We start from the raw sequence: 19,238 nt of genomic DNA on the forward strand, positions 1-19,238 counted from the left end.
GGGGGCGGAGCCGCCAGATCACGGGCGTGGCACGCCGACGCACCACCCGAGGCAGAGTCAGCGAGCCCCTACCGACCAACTAGGGCTGGCGACGTACCATCGCGGGCGTGGCTCCATGAAGTGCGCATTGATTGCAACACGCGTAATATAAGGACGAGCGTGAAGCCTTTTTACGAAGAAGGCAGAGAGAGACGCATGAGAAGGTACGAGTCGGGTGAGAAGGAGATACACGAGAATCGACTTGGGTTGGAGACGGCGCTTGGTTGGGTCTGGCTGTGAGAGACGAAGCTGCGCGGAGCTGCTTCGGAAAGCCCCTACCGCGTGAAACGAATACGTGCCGCTGCCGCCGGGTTTTCGCCTCGAGCCAGAGCGTGGACTGGAGCCAACCTCGACGCTGTGCACCGGCCCGAACCTTCCTACCCTGTCACCTGCATGGACCCTTCTCCTTCTTCCAGTCATTCCTGCCTGCCATTCCTTGTCGTGTGAGTCTGTTCGTTTTGTCTGGGATATAATATAAGACTGTTTTAAGGCTTGCTCTGTGTCCTCCTCTTCTTCTTCTGTATATTACTTTCGTTTCTTATTTGGTTCTTTGGTTTTGTAAATAATCAATAAATGTCTGGTATTCCTTACTTTGGTTTCTTCTTTCCCCCGATCGCTTTAGTCCCTTCTTTCGATTGAGTACCTGTGGCCCGATTTGACCAACGCTCGGTATCGGGATAGTCCATTGCCAATGGCTCAAACCGCAGATTGCTAAACCGCTCGGCAAATACCATCTTGTCCGTGGTTCGAGCGGTACTTGTCTCCCTGTTTTGCGGAGGGATTGGTAAAGGTATTCGGGAGAACACCTTGACCAATAACCCTGATCAATTCCACCCCGCAAAAGAGCGTTACAAGTGCCAGGACGAGAGACGGCCACCTTAACAGGCCAAGGGGATTAACCCCCCCCCCCTTGCTAAGGGGAGTGCCGTCTCTGAGATCCGTAACAATATATACATCGATCATTGATCACGAACCGGAAAATATAATAAATTACTGATATTTAGCGACTCGAAAGGTTCTTTATCAACAACTTATTTTCTCATGCTTCTGCCGACCTGTCTGCAAGGTGTATAAATCGAAGTCCCAAGTGCGAATCACAGGTGAGCCCGTCCTGAGGTAATTAGCGATTGGGAACGATTCAGAACCTGTGGGTAAATAACCCTTGGTAATTTCCCCAACAGTTTTCCGGATGACAGACTGCAGGTAGGGGACATGTATTGCAGTGCAATGCTCAGAATGCTTGTTTTTCAAGATATTCAGCTCACAAGGTTCAGACATACATGGCATCAGACGTACATGGTGGCGGCCATCTTGGATTTTGACGTGGGTTGCACCCACACACCAAATTCGAATGCGGTCCTTCGCTTACGCACGCACGTACGCCCGCACGCACGGACAGACGGACGGAGGGGAAAACCATAGACTCCCTTTCGCTCCGCGGAGCGACGGGGGACAACAAGCGTTACGCCTAGGTCCCCCATCGGTGAAGTGATGAGTTGACAAAGTGGAAGACGCAAGGTGGCCATCTTGGATTTTGACATGGCGACCCAATTTTCAATTATGTTCTCCCTTCTGCATAGATACACCCATACACCAGATTAGAAGTTAGTTGTTCGTTTATTTTTCAAGATATTCTGCTCACAAGATTCAAACATACATGGCGGCGGCCATCTTGGATTTTGACGTGGTGACCCAATTTTCAATAGCCTTCTTCCTTATGCGTACATACATCCACACACCAGATTAGAAGTTAGTAGTTCGTTTATTTTTCAAGATATTTTGCTCACACGGTTCGGACATATATATGGTGGCAGCCATCTTGGATTTTGACGTGGCGACCCCATTTTCAATAGCTTTCTTCCTTGTGCCTAGATACACCCACGCACCAGATTAGAAGTTGGTACTTCGCTTATTTTTCAAGATATTCCGCTCACAATGTTCAGACATACATGGCGGCGGCCATCTTGGATTTTGACCTGGCGACCCAATTTTCAAAACGTTTCTTCCTTATGCCTAGATACACCCACACACCAGATTAGAAGTTGGTACTTCGTGTATTTTTCAAGATATTTCGCTCACAAAGTTCAGACATATATATGGTGGTGGCCATCTTGGATTTTGACGTGGCGACGCAATTTTCAATAGCTTTCTTCCTTATGCCTAGATACACCCACACACCAGATTAGAATTTGGTACTTCGCTTATTTTTAAAGATATTCCGCTCACAATGTTCGGACATACATGGCTGCGGCCATCTTGGATTTTGACGTGGCGACCCAATTTTCAATAGAGTTCTTCCTTATGCCTAGGTACACCCACACACCATATTAGAAGTTGGTACTTCGCTTATTTTTCAAGATATTCCGCTCACAACTTTCAGACATACATGTCGTCAGACATACATGGCGGCTGCCATCTTGAATTTAGACGTGGGTTGCACCCACACACCAAATTCGAATGTGGTCTTTCGCTTATGCACGCATGCATGCACGGACGGACGGACGGGAAAACCATAGTCCCCCTTTCGCTCCGCGGTGCGACGGGGGACAATAATGAAGTGACAGATTGTTAAAAAGAAAAATTCCGCATGTTAAGGGCTAATGAGGCAGTCTTCAACATCACCCTTATTCACCACCCTATTTAACATGTCCAAGTACTGCCACACTGGTGGTTATTGAAAGTAACAAGAAGGCGATTTGTGTTCAACAGTGTTCAAGTATTTAATTCAACTTAAACAAGCGTTACGCGCCGGGTCCCCCGTCGGGGAAGTGATGTGAGTTGACAAAGTGGAAGACGCAGAAAACATGCATGATATGATATTTCGCTCACAAGGTTCAGACATATCGGCGCGGGGGGCGCCGAATCATGCTTGTATTCTCAATAATACAGACAGTGGATTTGTGTTTTGAGGACCTCTCTTTATTGTGAAACCCTTCACAAATTCAAGTTTCATGAAAAACATAGGCAGGAGTCTTCTTCTGATACACAATTTTACAACAAGGCTGTTCTCCCAATATCACACATGTCAATAAAACATGGACTACAGCAAATATTGAGTAAAAATTGATGTTCAACCCATGGAAAGATGCCATCTGAGCATAACCAAAAAGGGACAAGAAAAACAACCAAATCAGATAGAAAGCAAAATTCCTAAACACTGGTTGCAATTAAAAAACTCAAATGGAGCTTGGCTGGTTGCATGGCAAGGACAGAGACAAGAATTACAAACTGGCAACCTAAGGAAGACCCTGAAAGAAGCACGATGAGATCCAAGAAGAGACTGAGAGATTAAGCTCTGTTAACATTTGAGTTTTTGGCATCAATTTTTCAACAATTCTCGATTACAAGAATAGGGAGAACCAAATTAATAAAGTTTACTCTTTTTTTTTAAGCTGTCATTTTGTTGAAACTTAGTTTGAGGATGCGGATGGGGTTCGCATTTTGAGATTCTTGTTGCCTTCCAACGCCAGTTTGCAGTCATTGTTGTGGACATTCTGGTGACAGCCAGCCATATGGCTTTCATCAAGGGGTTCGGGGTGCTGGCTGGTTGTCGGGGGTTATAGATAGTACTCTGAGAAGTTGTGATTACAAGGTATTTGCCCAAAGGACTGTGCGCTTTTACCATAGCTTTCTCCTTACTGGTTCACTGAATACCTTGCCTATGGCTGAGGATCGCTTACAAGGGGGGAATGTACAACCCAGTATGGGTAATGCTATGTGAATTTAGCAAACGTTTATCAGCAAAAACAAACCTTTTCCCACAGTCAGAGCACTTTTTATGCAAACACTCCAGCCTGGGTTGCACGATGGAAGTTGAAGCACCGTTTAGAAAAAAAATCCTTGTCACAAATAGAAAATTTGTAAGGATGCCCTCGTTGGTTGTTATCTCCATAGGTGGGTTTTAGGAGGTGGAAAGAAGTTCCCCCAGAACTCAAAATCTCCAATTCCTTTTTCCGTAAACGATTATTATTCATGAATCCGGTTGTGGAAATTTCATTCTCATAGCTTTTTTCCAAGTTTTAGAATCCTCAATGAACCTCAGACAGCCTCCATCTGCAGGTTATTTGTCATGATATTCCCCGGAATACTTTTTAAGAGCTCAGTTTGGATTTTTCTTGATCATCCGGATTTACTGTTGCTCTGACTATCACGAGTACAATTTCAGGTTTCTTCAATTTCGAAATTCTCTTCACCTCATTTTTCATATTCTGGTATTTCAGTATTCAGCTCTCTTGTATGGATCTTCATATGCGTTTTCAAACTGCCTTTGAGAGAAACCATTATTACATAATCAAGCATTTTTAAGGATGCTTTTCTGTATGGATCATCATATGTAATTTCAAATGGTCTTTTCGAGAGAAACCTTTCTCACATATTGAGCATTTGTGAAATCGCTCTCCTGTATGGATCTTCATATGCCTTTTCAAATGGCTGGTACGAGAGAAACCTTTATCACATATCGAGCATTTGTCCGGTCGCTCTCCTGTATGGATCTTCATATGCCTTTTGAAACTGCTGTTGTGAGAGAAACCTTTATCACATATGGAGCATTTGTAAGGATGCTCTCCTGTATGTATCCTGATATGTGATTTCAAACTGCTGTTGTGAGAGAAACCTTTATCACATATCGAACATTTGTAAGGACGCTCTCCTGTATGGATCCTCATATGCGATTTCAAACTGCATTTTTCAGAAAAACTGTTATCACATATCGAACATTTGTAAGGACGCTCTCCTGTATGGATCCTCATATGCGATTTCAAACTGCATTTTTCAGAAAAACCGTTATCACATATCGAACATTTGTAAGGACGCTCTCCTGTATGGATTCTCATATGTGATTTCAAACTGCCTTTTTCAGAGAAACCATTATCACATATCGAGCATTTGAAAGGACGCTCTCCTGTATGGATTCTCATATGTGATTTCAAACTGCCTTTTTGAGAGAAACCTTTGTCACAAATCGAACATTTGTAAGGGCGCTCTCCTGTGTGGATCCTCATATGTAATTTCAAATGGTCTTTTTGAGAGAAACCTTTATCACATATTGAGCATTTGTAAGGTTGCTCTCCTGTATGGGTCCTCGTATGTAATTTCAATTTGCCGCTATGAGAGAAACCTTTATCACATATCGAGCATTTGTAAGGGTATTCTCCTGCATGGATCATCATATGTAATTTAAAATTGCCTTGATGAGAGAAACCTTTATCACATATCGAACATTTGTAAGAATGCTCTCCTGTATGGATCCTCATATGTAATTCAAAATTGCCTTTTTGAGAGAAACCTTTATCACATATCGAGCATTTGTGAGGACGCTCTCCTGTATGGATCATCATATGCAATTTAAAATTGTTTTTTGTCGAGAATCCTCTATCACATATTGAACATTTGTAAGGACGCTCTCCTGTATGGGTCCTCATATGTAATTTCAAATGCCCTTTTTGAGAGAAACATTTATCACATATTGAGCATTTGTGAAGTCGCTCTCCTGTGTGGATCCTCATATGTGATTTCAAACTGTCTTTTTGAGAGAAATCTTTATCACAAATCGAACATTTGTAAGGACGCTCTCCTGTATGGATCCTCATATGCAATTTCAAATTGCCTTTTTTAGAGAAACCGTAGGCACATATCGAGCATTTATAAGGACGCTCTCCTGTATGGATCCTCATATGTAATTTCAATTTGCAGCTATGAGAGAAACCTTTATCACATATCGAGCATTTGTAAGGTCGCTCTCCTGTATGGATCCTCATATGCAATTTAAAATTGCCTTTATGAGAGAAACCTTTATCACATATCGAACATTTGTAAGGATGCTCTCCTGTATGGATCATCATATGTAATTTAAAACTGCATTTTCGAGAGAAACCTTTATCACATATCGAACATTTGAAAGGACGATCTCCTGTATGGATCCTCAAATGTAATTTCAAATTGCCTTTTTGAGAGAAACCCTTATCACATATCGAGCATTTGTGAAGTCGCTCTCCTGTATGGATCCTCATATGTAATTTCAAACTGCCTTTTTGAGAGAAAGCTTTATCACATATCGAGCATTTGTGGAGGTGTTTTCCAGTGTGGATCCTCATGTGTATTTTGATGTCACTCGTTGAAGAAAAATCCATTCTGCACACATTACACTTGTAGCGTATTCGCCTTTCAACAACCTTTTTGTGTTTGCATAATTTAATCTGAATGTTAGTGTTGCAAGGCCCAGACACGCACTTGTATTTTAACGGAAGCGAGCCTTGATCTTGTGATGGTTTCTTCAAAAAAGGCTTCTTCCACACTGTCAAGCAACGACTGGACCTTATTTGTCCCATATTACTTCTTGATTGTTCTACAGAAAGAAAGAACACATTTTTTGGTCAAAATCAAAATGCGAAATATTTAACACATTTCTGAAAATCTTGTATTTTCTCAACACAAAAGATTGTATGTTAAATTTTCCACTCACCATTTGCAAAACAGGAAGCACTTCCGTTTGTCATGTGAATATCATCTGAGCCTTCCTTTGCAGAAGCACATTTTGAATCTTCTGTGACAGATGAATCGTTGTTGTGTTGTCTGCCTTCCACATTTACAAAATAGACATCACCTGTGTACAAATCAGCATCAGTCTTTTGCAGGGAAATGAGATTGAGAACCATCTAGGTTCATTGAACATGTTACGCCATGGAATGTGTATTTCAATTTAAATATAATAATGAAATTAAAATTGGTAAAAAGAAAAATTCCAGATGTTAAGCACAATGAAGCAGTCTTCCACATCACCCTTATTCACCAACTTAATTAACATGTTCAAGTACTGCTAAACTGGAGTTTAGTGGAAGCAACAAGAAGGCGATTTGTGTTCAACAGTGTTAAAGTACTTTATTCAATTTAAATAAAATAAAGATTGCAAAATTAATCAAGAAAAAATTCTAGATTTTACTTCTGTTGTAAAATTCTCAAAATTTCCTTTCACAAAGCTCGGAACAAGTGTGTGTCTACCCTCAGGAGAGCCAGGAAATAATATCTCTGTCCTCTCAAGACTGAACTCTCAAACCTGTCTCCCTCCTCCAAATCCTGGTGGCATCTGGTCAAATTTGTTTCTGGTGATTGTTCCCCTCCATTGCCCTCCCTTACCTCAAATAGCTAAACACCTGACTGCACGTGAAAAAGTTGAATGCCTCAACTCTGTGTTTGCCTCAAAATCTTGTGTCCCAATCCCATTGCTCTTTGTACCCACCTTAACCAGTCGTACCCAGCTGCTCCTAGACTCTGTGTCCTTTTCTCCTGACAAGGTGAAGAAGTTTTTGTCAAACCTCGACTCTCATTCTGCAACTGGACCAGACGGCATCAGCCCACAGGTCCCAAAATCCTGCTCTGCCGCTCTATCTCACCCTCTCTCTGTTCTTTTCACCCTCTCTTTTGCTCAAGGTCATCTGCCAGCATCCTGGAAATTAGCAAACATTACCACTTTACACAAAAAATGTGCAAAAACAGATCCCTGCAACGACAGACCAATCAGCCTACTCCCAATAATCAGCAAGGCCATGGAATCCATCATTACTTCTGATATTAAATCCTTCCGCTTCTCCAATGGCTTGATCTCTGATCATCATTTTGGGTTCAGACAAGGCCACTCTAATCTGGATATTCTGCTTCTGCTGTGTCAACAATGGATGGAGGTCCTCAATGCTAAACAGGAAATCAGAGCCTTCTCCCTTGACATATGTTGTGTCTTCGATATGGTTTGGCAGCCCTGACACTGCATGTGAAAATGGCAATGGAGCAGTGGAAACGGACCACTGGAGCAGTGGAAACGCGTGCTCTAGTGATGAATCACGCTTCACCATCTGGCAGTCCGACGGATGAATCTGGTTTTGGCGGATGCCAGGAGAACGCTACCTGCCCGAATGCATAGTGCCAATTGTGGAGTTTGGTGGAGGAAGAATAATGGTCTGGGGCTGTTTTTTGTGGTTCGGGCTGGGGCCCTTAGTTCCAGTGAAGGGATATATTAACGCTACAGCATACAATGACATCCTAGACGATTGTGTGCTTCCAACTTTGTGGCAACAGTTTGGGGAAGGCTCTTTCCTGTTTCAGCATGACAATGCCCCTGTGCACAAAGCGAAGTCCATACAGAAATGGTTTGTCGAGATCGGTGTGGAAGAACTTGACTCACCTGCACAGAGCCCTGACCTCAGCCCCATCGAACACCTTTGGGATGAATTGGAACGTGACTGCGAGCCAGGCCTAATCGCCCAACATCAGTGCCCAACCTCACTAATGCTCTTGTGGCTGAATGGAAGCAAATCCCCGCAGCCATATTCTGACATCTAGTGGAAAGCCTTCCCAGAAGAGTGGAGGCTGTTATAGCAGCAAAGGGGGAGACCAACTCCATATTAATGCCCATGATTTTGGAATGAGATGTTTGACGAGCACATACAGGTGTGATGTTCAGGTGTCCACATACTTTTGGCCACGTCGTGCATTTACAAGCACATCAAACAACTAGAACGGCACTCAGGAGAAAGCATACGTCAGCCAGGTGAACAGTTTACGTTTTGTATCCTAGAGTCGACCAGAAAACCACAATACATAATACATAATTACTTGTAATCAAAAGCATCCATCCACGGCCCTATTTCCCAATGGTGAAGAATCACTTAAACAAGCGTTATGCCTAGGTCCCCCGTCGGTGAAGTGATGTGAGTTGACAAAGTGGAAGATGCAAGGTGGCCATCTTAGATTTTGACGTGGCGACCCAATTTTCAATAGCGTTCTTCCTTATGCTTAGATACACCCACACACCAGATTAGAAGTTAGTAGTTCGTTTATTTTTCAAGATATTTCGCTCACAAGGGTCAGACATCTACATGGTGGCGGCCATCTTGGATTTTGACGTGGCGACCCAATTGCCAATGGCGTTCTTCATTATGCCTTGGTACACCCACACACCAGATTAGAAGTTGGTACTTCGCTTATTTTTCAACATATTCCGCTCACAAGGTTCAGACATACATGGCGGTGGCCATCTTCGATTTTGACGTGGCGACCCAATTTTCAACAGCGTTCTTCCTTATGCGTAGATACACCCACACACCAGATTAGACGTTAGTAGTTTGTTTATTTTTCACGATATTTCGCTCACAAATTTCAGACATATATATGGTGGCGGCCATCTTGGATTTTGAGGTGGCGACCCAATTTTCAATAGCGTTCTTCCTTATGCCAAGATACACCCACACACCAGATTAGAAGTTGGTACTTCGCTTATTTTTCAAGATATTCCGCTCAAGGTTCAGACATACATGGCGGTGGCCATCTTTGATTTTGACGTGGCGACCCAATTTTCAATAGCGTTCTTCCTCATGTGTAGATACACCCACAAACCAGATTAAAAGTGAGTAGTTCGTTTATTTTTCAAGATATTCCGCTCACAAGGTTCAGACATACATGGCGTCAGACATACATGGCGTCAGACATACATGGCGGTGGCCATCTTGGATTTTGACGTGGGTTGCACCCACACACCAACTTATAATTCAGTCCTTCGCTTACGCACACATGCACGGATGCATACACGGACGGACACACGGACGGACACACGGACGGAGGGGAAAACCATAGTCCCCCTTTTGCTCCGCGGTGTGACGTGGGACAAAAAGTACAAAGAGGAAGTGACAATGATAAAGAGGGAGGGCAAAGTATATGGTAGACTTTTGTCTCACCCTCGGCAGGCATCGACATACGTGTGCCAATCCCGCAATGGGAAGACAAACAAGGAAAAAGGGAGGGGTAATGAGAGCAGAATGTAGTGAGTGTGAATGAGAACAGTGTGTGTCGTGTAAGCTTTAGAATTCAGAGGAAGAGTGTGACGTGCGAATGTAAACATCAAACAGATGGATCAAGAGGCCAATCGTTGATAGTTCTTTCAACTGTGATACTCCTTGTGCATCCGAAGGAGACAAATTAGCAGTTATTTTGAGGAAAGCAAGAGAAGGATCATGTGTATCAGTAATGGAAATATCTTCCCACGCTTAGAACCTTGTGGCTCTCTTGCTCTCGTCCATCAGCACCATGCTTGACTCCTCACAATGCAGTCTGCCTCGCGCTGTCTGTCTCACCTATGGAGCAGCCCGTCCAAGCTTCAGCGCAATTGATCTTGGCAAGCGATCCCTCCATGGCGCAAACAGGTAGGCAGCTTCTCCTCGGGTCAACAGCACATTCCAACAGCAGCAACTCTGGTATTCCGGCTTATAAGCCAATTCGATCGAGCGGATATATGAGGGAGTAATGTGCGTAAGAGGTGGGCTTTCTGGAAGGTGAGGTCGTGGCGTGCCCTTTGACTCGGTGCAGCATGTACAACATGTACAATATGTGCAGCATGTACAACATGATTCTCCCGCAACAATCATTCCGAATGGCCGGACCATCCCCATGGTCGGCTGCTGCTCTTGTCATGGTTTTTCCCGTACACCCAACGATCTTTCCCTCCGAGTGCTTTTGGGTTTTTGTCTGAAAGATGCGAGAGCATCAGGTAAGAGAATTGCAGAGAAAGGGATAATCTAACTAAACCCACCCAACACAACAGCATAACTGATTCTAGAGAGTTCTTCACGTTCATCGATGTTCTCACCCCGGGGGGAGGGGGGGGGGGGCGGTTCACAACCATCATAATACTATCTTTCTCTTCTCTGCGCATGTGCAGTCGGTGAAAACAGACAGCCAATTAAGCGACAGGTTTGTTTACTGGTTCATTTTCCGATTAATGTTCAAAATATAACATTCAATTTAAATAAGTTATCCACATTTGTGGACAGATAGACGTGAACCAATTGCTTAAGTCCACTTATCACTTTGAGTGTGTGGGGTAATGAAACAGCTACCTCCAAGCACAAAATGGGAATCCAAATGTCTTTTGTGGTGAAGGCACAAGAAATGCCAATATTATGGAATGCATGTTCCAATTTGCAGCAACCCTTTTTGTCGAATGTGTTTTAATGAATGTTTCCCCCTGTGCTGTCTTTCCCTCGTGGTCCCCCTGTGCTGTGTTCCTGGATGTCTTTTTGTTGAATGTGTTTTAATAAATGTTTCCCCCTGTGCTGTCTTTCCCTCAAGGTCCCCCTGTACTGTGTTCCTGGATGTCTTTTTGCCGAATGTGTTTTAATGAATGTTTCCCCCTGTACTGTCTTTCCCTCGCGGTCCCCCTGTGCTGTGTTCCTGGATGTCTTTTTGTTGAATGTGTTTTAATGAATGTTTCCCCCTGTACTGTCTTTCCCTCATGGTCCCCCTGTGCTGTGTTCCTGGATGTCTTTTTGTCGAATGTGTTTTAATGAATGTTTCCCCCTGTACTGTCTTTCCCTCATGGTCCCCCTGTGCTGTGTTCCTGGATGTCTTTTTGTCGAATGTGTTTTAATGAATGTTTCCCCCTGTGCTGTCTTTCCCTCACGGTCCCCCTGTACTGTCTTTCCCTCGCGGTCCCCCTGTACTGTCTTTCCCTCGCGGTCCCCCTGTGCTGTGTTCCTGGATGTCTTTTTGTTGAATGTGTTTTAATGAATGTTTCCCCCTGTGCTGTCTTTCCCTCACGGTCCCCCTGTACTGTCTTTCCCTCGCGGTCCCCCTGTACTGTCTTTCCCTCGTAGTCCCCCTGTGCTGTGTTCCTGGATGTCTTTTTGTCGAATGTGTTTTAATGAATGTTTCCCCCTGTACTGTCTTTCCCTCGTGGTCCCCCTGTGCTGTGTTCCTGGATGTCTTTTTGTTGAATGTGTTTTAATGAATGTTTCCCCCTGTACTGTCTTTCCCTCGTGGTCCCCCTGTACTGTGTTCCTGGATGTCTTTTTGTTGAATGTGTTTTAATGAATGTTTCCCCCTGTACTGTCTTTCCCCCGTGGTCCCCCTGTGCTGTCTTTCCCTCGTGGTTGTCAGCTCTTTCACGAGCCTCGATTCAGTATTTAAAAAATAAAAAATAAAAAACCCCTTGCTGACACCACAGTTAAACTGAGATTTTTTTTCCCATAACTTTCATCCCAGCTGAAAATACCACAAACACTGTTAGCCAGGTTAGGTCAGGTATGGCAGCGCATTGCCACGCCCACTTTCTGCCGATACTCCACGGGCCTCCATGCCACCATCCCCCAGACAGCATGACGCCCAGCCCATTCCCATCTCCTTGAGATACCGATCAACCTACTGCAACCACGAGGCATGTGGTCGGCCCTCAGGCTTACACATCTCGGGGACAACATGTGGAAACATTAATATCACTGCCAAGTTTGTTTTACACCTCCCCCCCCCCCTTCCCATGCCTCCTCCCCCCAGGCCCTCTCCCTCCCATGCTTCTCCCTGCTCTCAGGTGTTGTGTTTGTGTGCTTCCCCTCCTCTCCCCCATCTTGTCTTCCGCTCCCTCTTTTTGTATGTTTTGTTTGTCTGGTTGATTTGTTTGTGAAATAAATGTTAGCTCTTTCACGAGCCTCGATTAAGTATCCCAAAAAAAAAAGAAAAAAAAAAAGTTAAGTGAATCCCGATGTGATCTCAACATCCTCGCCACAGAGAGGTACAGACTGGATAGTAGCATCCAATATGTCACTGAAAGCCTGGATCTTATAGTCCATGGGCCAGACGGGCCTATCGTGCACCCCCTTCAGCCAACCTCCCCCCCCCCGTGATACTCCCCAATGTGCATAATTATGATCAGTGATTTCTCCTTAGATGGAAAAAAATGTTATCAAAAAAATTATTTTGGTCTATGTTTTCTATTATCATACTGGTACACACACGTCAAAATGTCCCTTTTTTTAATATATCGACTATATATTAAATGCTATAATATATAATAATATAAATATATAAGTAATATATAAATATATAAATACCACAAAGACTATACTATAATATATTTTAATATAATATATATATTTTTAATAATAAATATATATTTTAATATATATTTAATTTTTTAATATATCGATGTAATTTTAATATATTGAGGTATGTGAATTACTTGCACCCTCGTTATGTTGTTTCTCAATAATTATCAGCTCAAATGACACCGAATTTGGCATGTCATTACTTTTTATTATGTTTAACAATCTGACAAAGTTTTACTTATTTGTCAAATTTTGATTTTATTACTTGCAAATTCGAAGATTTTTCAAGTATATTGATCGGTTGTGTTTGTGACTCTGTCTGTCTGTCTGTTTGTTTGTTTGTCACCGGCCTACAGGTCACAATTTTCAACCGATCTTCACCAAACTTCCCCAAATGGTAGAGTTGGTCAAAAGCCAGAAGCCTATTGTTTTTGGGGTCAATTGGTCAAAAGGTCAACATAGGCCAAAGGTCACCAAATTTGCTAAATTTCTAAAATCCCCAATTTTCATCCGATTGACTTGAAATTTGAAGACCACTTGCATATCTGGTCACTGAATTCAACCACCAAGTATTTTTGAGGTCAACATAGGCCAAATTTCTAAAATCCTCAATTTTTATCCAATTGACTTGAAATTTGAAGAGGACTTGCATATCTGCTCACTGAATTCACCCACCAAGTATTCTTGAAGTCAACTTAGGCCAAAAGATCAACATAGGCCAAATTTCTAAAATCCTCAATTTTCATCCAATTGACTTGAAATTTGAAGAGGACTTGCATATCTGGTCACTGAATTCGACCACAAATTATATTTTTGGTGAACAAAGGCCAAAAGCTCAACATAGGCCAAAAGGTCAACATAGGCCAAATTTCTAAAATCCTTAATTTTCAACCAATTCACTTGAAATTTGAAGAGGACTTGCATATCTGGTCAATGAATTCAACCACCAAGTATATTTGAGGTCAACATAGGCCAAAAGGTCAACATAGGCCAAATTTCTAAAATCCTCAATTTTCATTTGATTGACTTGAAATTTGAAGAGGACTTGCATATCTGGTCACTGAATTCAACCACGAATTATATTTTAGGTGAAGATAGGCCAAAAGGTCAACATAGGCCAAAGGGTCAACATAGGTCAAATTTCTAATATCCTCATTTTTCATCTGAAAAATCGTCACTTTTCATCCTGTTGACCCGAGCTTTGATCAAGATTGTAAATTTTAATCTTCATGAAATGGACAATTTGCTGTATCAATGGAAAACTTGGGGGGGGGGGGGGGGGAGGGCGGATTTTGCAAGTATCGTGCTACGCATGACGTCTTCTTGTGTTAATAGTCATTTCAGCACATATTGAAATATGTCATATCTGCCGCTATTCTTACACTTATTTCAGTTTATACAGATGTTGTCTGTGTTATACTTAATGACATCACATGACGTCAGCATGCTGAAAACATCATACATTCTGTAGTTAACCCACATAAAAGGGATTTTTTTTCCTGGTTAGAACAAGTATTGATGTTGCAGTCGGAAATAAATAATATGCAGCATCAAGAATACACACATAACAATTAATTTATTCACAAGCAAACATGCAAATAAACTTGATAACTAATACCACATGTATTCCAAAAATAATTGACAGGTTGGTCGTGACATTACATTGGACTATTCACTTGTTTCAAAGATTTAAAGAAAACCGTGAACATGTCTCCATAAAGAATACTTTTTTAAAATGTGATATATGTAGATCAGCAAAATCACTTTAATTCAAACAGTTTCATTAACAACTTCTGGAACATATTTTGTGGAGACAGATTGTCTGAGAGAGTATCAATATGTTTGGGATATTTGATTTATTTCCTGGACATTTCATGAAGACTTTGTTGATCTCCGATAAGTTTATCAATCCATGTGATGTTTTTGAGTAAAGGCAGACGAAGATATTTTTTTTCATTCATGGTTATCACATCTAAAACAGTCTATGAGTAAACAATTCAACACAATTCATATATATTTTGGAAAATGGAGAAATTCAACGAGAGCAATACAATGCACAAGGATATGGTGAACATAATGCAGTAATGGACAAATTGTTCTGTAAAAGCATTAATCTGAGCATCCTAGGGGTAGAGTTGCACCATCTACATGATAAAGAAATAGTTAACTTGTCGAGTGTACACTGCTCATGAACAATAAGATACATCATTACAAGTTTGAAAACATGAAAAAAAGATGAAAATGAACCCCCCCCCCCAAAAGGGGGGGCAGAAGAGGAAATCAACGAGGAATGTTGTAGCACGTGTTCATCTTCAAAACTTTAAAAGTTAACTTTCACCCCATGAGAATGTATGATTAAAACTGGACACAGATATCGGCCCTTTAGCTCTAAAACAAAATAAAATATCAATGTTGAACTCCTCAAAGGAAAATGTCGTGCACATGTGTAATCAAGATTATTTTTTGGGTTCCGCACAAAATATCTAATCATGCTTTAATATCCCAGATGGATATGTCTCAACAAATTTATTGGCCTCATCTTTTAATGGCTCCATCTACACTGAATGTTGGAACTAAATACCAGGAAACGTTGAAACTTTCCTTTGTCAACAAGTTTGCAGAATGACAACTTAACCACGTACATTTCATTCCTTTCTAGTTTGCTTTTCAACTTACTTGCTCTGTACTTGGGATTTGGAAATGGGCTGCTTTGGAGAACAGATACATATTGCTTGCAAAGATCACTTAGCTCCATTACTTTACAGTTACATCGAATTTCATCATTTACGATTCGACATACATGTTTGAAAGCCTTGTTTTGAGCTTCTTCTAGATTTTGTTGCTCGATCTTCTCTTTTTCGTTTAGGCTTCTCCATTTACCTGGCTTTATGTTTGCAATGTAATTTGTACAACTTTTGCGATACCTTGCCTCAGAGGCAAACAAATCAAAGCCCCTTATTCTTACCAACAACTGCTCATCACCCCTTTTATCTGCAACATCAAGTACTTTCTTTTAACCATTATATTTAAACTTGGATGTGCTCTCTGTTGTCCACACACCTTTGATCTTAATACCTTTCAAGCCTTCCTTTTGCACAAAAGATACAGTCAGGTTGAAATATAATGGTATCTTTGTCGCTTGAAGATCGTCGTTATACTCAAGAAGTTGAAGGGCCTGCATCATCCTTTTCACTTTGAGTCAAATGATGAAGATTCATGGTGAACTTCTGGTAACAGTCTCAATGGTAATCATGTTCTAATAAACATTCTGCGGGAATGCATCGACAGATGAAGATTCATGGTGAACTTCTGGTAACAGTCTCAATGGTAATCATGTTCTAATAAACATTCTGCGGGAATGCATCGACAGGCCTCTTCCATAAGGAGGGGCAACCCTGAAGGTTCGGAAAGTCGCTTGTCACGGATGTCTTGAAGCGTTTTCAACCTCTGAATAGGATCTTTCAAATGAGATAAGAAAGTAAATTGTCCATTCATTGAACCTGATGAATAAAGCACACACACCTGATGAACCTTGGCCTTTCTGACCTCATCACATTGTAAGGAAGGCTGTTTCCGTTTTCTTGACTTCTGGGTTGGGGGGGGGGGGAGGGATGGGGGGTGGGGAAGAGGCGTCTTCCATTTTAAAATGCCCAATGGAGATCTAAAATTTGACAAAATAATGAAATTGTTGTTGTTGTTTCGTATGCAGGCGGTGGCTGCGGGTTTGCATCATTTCTCTGGTAGCGTGTTTGCGGCACTGATGCAGTGCCCCAATTACCAGTGAGCTGGTACTCAATTTGCCGAACTTGGAAGGATGACAGGCTGAGTCAACCCCCCTGGCGTTCATTCAACGATTGACTGGGATTCAAACTCAAGATCCTCGGACCCAAAGCCAGCACCCTAAACATTAAGCCAACACCAGGCTAGAATGGATTTGAAATTATGTTTAAAAAAATAATTAAATAATTTTCACCTTGCTTTTGAGCGAATATGCAAGCTAAATAATTCATCAAGTTGTAAACTACACTGCTACAGCATCTACATGTGGATATTTTCTCGTAAGTGAAGTACAGACCCTCAAAATGAGCCAAACAATCATTGGTTGAAAGAAAATACTTAACAAGTACAGATACATTCAAAGTACACTGCCCAGATACATTCAAAGTACACCAGGCCAAATAATTAAATATCCTCCAGCACGGCGCCTCCGGCACCCGGCAATACCACCGTGCAGCTCAAAGAGACTGTATTTGGAGGGAGAGGTGCACAATATTTGATTGATTAATTGCATAATTAAAATCAATAAAAGATTGTCATAAAATATTTTCTTTATCAATTGCCTAATAGCATAACTAAACCACCAGTGCTTCATCCAAAGATGTAACTTTTAGAAATTTAATTAAACAAGTCATTAATTAAAATAACTAAATATTTAATTTATTAATCAATAAATATTTAATCGATTAATTGATTAATCAATAAATCAAAAATACCCTTTACAGATAAATCATTTGGCCATTGTCATGCCCAAATATCAGCTTCCCAGCTCAAAAGGTGGCTGAGATATTGGCCAGATGAGAAGGAAAACTAGAGCTTCCAGGGAAGCAGAACTCAACTGAACTGACTGGACAACTTTAAAGTAGGTCAGTTGTCTGTACTAAATTTGACATAAATGAAAAGCCAACAACCTTGTGTAATAATTTTAAGGTCATTGTATCCTTATACTTGTCCTTGTTTTACAATTGATACAATCTGAACGTACCTCGTCTTAATAGCATATCAACTTGAGACCGGTATATTCTGTCACACTCTCTCAATACAGTATTCAGAAAATCTTCTGAAAAATCATAGTTTTCAAACACATGTGCCAACATACCGAGACTCATGCAAGTGCATTGTCGATCACGAGGATCTGAACTAAATTTTGAACTTGAGTAGGTGGTAAGAGTCCCACACACCAAGTTTGATCAAAATCCATAAATATTTGTGGACGTTGAAGTCTTAACGTCGTAACAGAGCTGAAAACAATATGGCAGCCTATGGCGGCCATTTTGTGACGGATCGGGTTGGAATGCGATAGCAACCTACCTTGTGTGGTAAGAGTTAAACATTATAGGTTTGATCAAAATCTGTTAATATTTGTGGACGCTAGAGTGTTAGTCATTTTCATGACCAAAAACAAAATGGTTGCCTAAGTCTGCCATTTTTCAACGGATCGGGCTGGAATGTAATACCAACCTGGTCCTTGAGGTAAGGATGCTGCATGTCAAGTTTGATCATAATCGGTTGATATTGGTGGACTCTTGAGTGTTAACGTCGAAAAGTTAACGGACGACAGATGACAGACGATGACGACGATGACAGACGCTGGACACCGGAGGGTTCAGCATGTGATGAACTCAACTGGATGGTAGTCCAGTCGAGTTAATAAATGATAAATATTTAAAATAAACAAATAATAATCGAATTTAAAATAAAAAAAATCAATCAATTGCCTAATAGAACACAGAAACCACCACCATTTCATCCGAATCTGTAACAAAAAATTATTTTTTAAAACTCATTAATCGAATAATTAAATAAATAATCGATGTATTGATTAATCAATAAATCAAAAATAGCGTTCCCAGCCAAATCACTTTTTCTTTTTCTTTTTTGTATGCAAGATCGAGCCTCGTGAAAGAGCTAACTTTTGTATACAGGATCAAGGCTCGCGAAAGAGCTAACATTAATCACACAAAAAGTCACACCGACACATAAAACATATAACATGGGGAGCGGTAGACAAGATGGGGAGAGAGGGGAAAGGACACAAACACAACATTTGAGAGCAGGAAAATCGAGAGAACTGTGGGAGGGAGAGGGCTTGGGGGGAGGCGGGAGAGGTATAAAACATATGGACACTGCAAGGACTACCAGGAAAGAAGGTGGAATTTCAAAAAAGTATATCTGGGGTGAATTAGCGGGGGTAGAAAAGATCAAGGTTTTGGATGGGGGAAGATAAGAGATGGTGGTGAACAGCTATTTTAAAGACCTGGAGGGAGGAGTGGGATTGAAGGGAGTGGGGGAATTTGTTCCAGAGTGGGGGAGTTTGTTCCAGAGGCAGGAGAAAAGGGGAATGAAAGAGTGAAGGTGAGCAGAGAGCCTTGATTTTGGCAGTTTAACGATAAGAGGGTTGCTGGCAGATCTTGTGCGACCTGCAGGAATATTTGGGGGACAGAGCACAGAGAGAGCTGGGGGAGCAAGGCTGGAGAGGAGTCGGTAGAGGAAAGAAAGACCACCAACCTGCCTGCGGTGAGTGAGTGAAAGGCCCTCGGAGTTAGCTTCATCGCAGGA

General features: G+C 41.7%; 1 protein-coding gene across 4 annotated transcripts in view; it reads right to left on the minus strand.

The window, feature by feature from the left end:
• Positions 1-2,936: 2,936 nt before the first annotated feature.
• Positions 2,937-19,238, minus strand: part of LOC137417134 (uncharacterized) — an 88,137-nt gene continuing 71,835 nt past the window's right edge. For 2 of the 4 annotated variants that reach the window (XM_068102918.2, XM_068102924.2), the window contains 2 exons: positions 6,503-6,643; positions 2,937-6,385 (listed from right to left, as the gene is read on the minus strand). In XM_068102918.2, the coding sequence (XP_067959019.2) occupies positions 4,341-6,385; positions 6,503-6,643 (2,186 nt within the window). In that variant the 3' untranslated portion in view covers positions 2,937-4,340. The remainder of the gene's footprint in view (positions 6,386-6,502; positions 6,644-19,238) is intronic. The other 2 variants (XM_068102933.2, XM_078770397.1) reach the window with 1 other exon arrangement.

This window comes from Myxine glutinosa, chromosome 1 (genome assembly GCF_964187855.1).
Source record: "Myxine glutinosa chromosome 1, kmMyxGlut1.1, whole genome shotgun sequence".
In the NCBI taxonomy this organism is placed as follows: Eukaryota; Metazoa; Chordata; class Myxini; order Myxiniformes; family Myxinidae; genus Myxine; species Myxine glutinosa.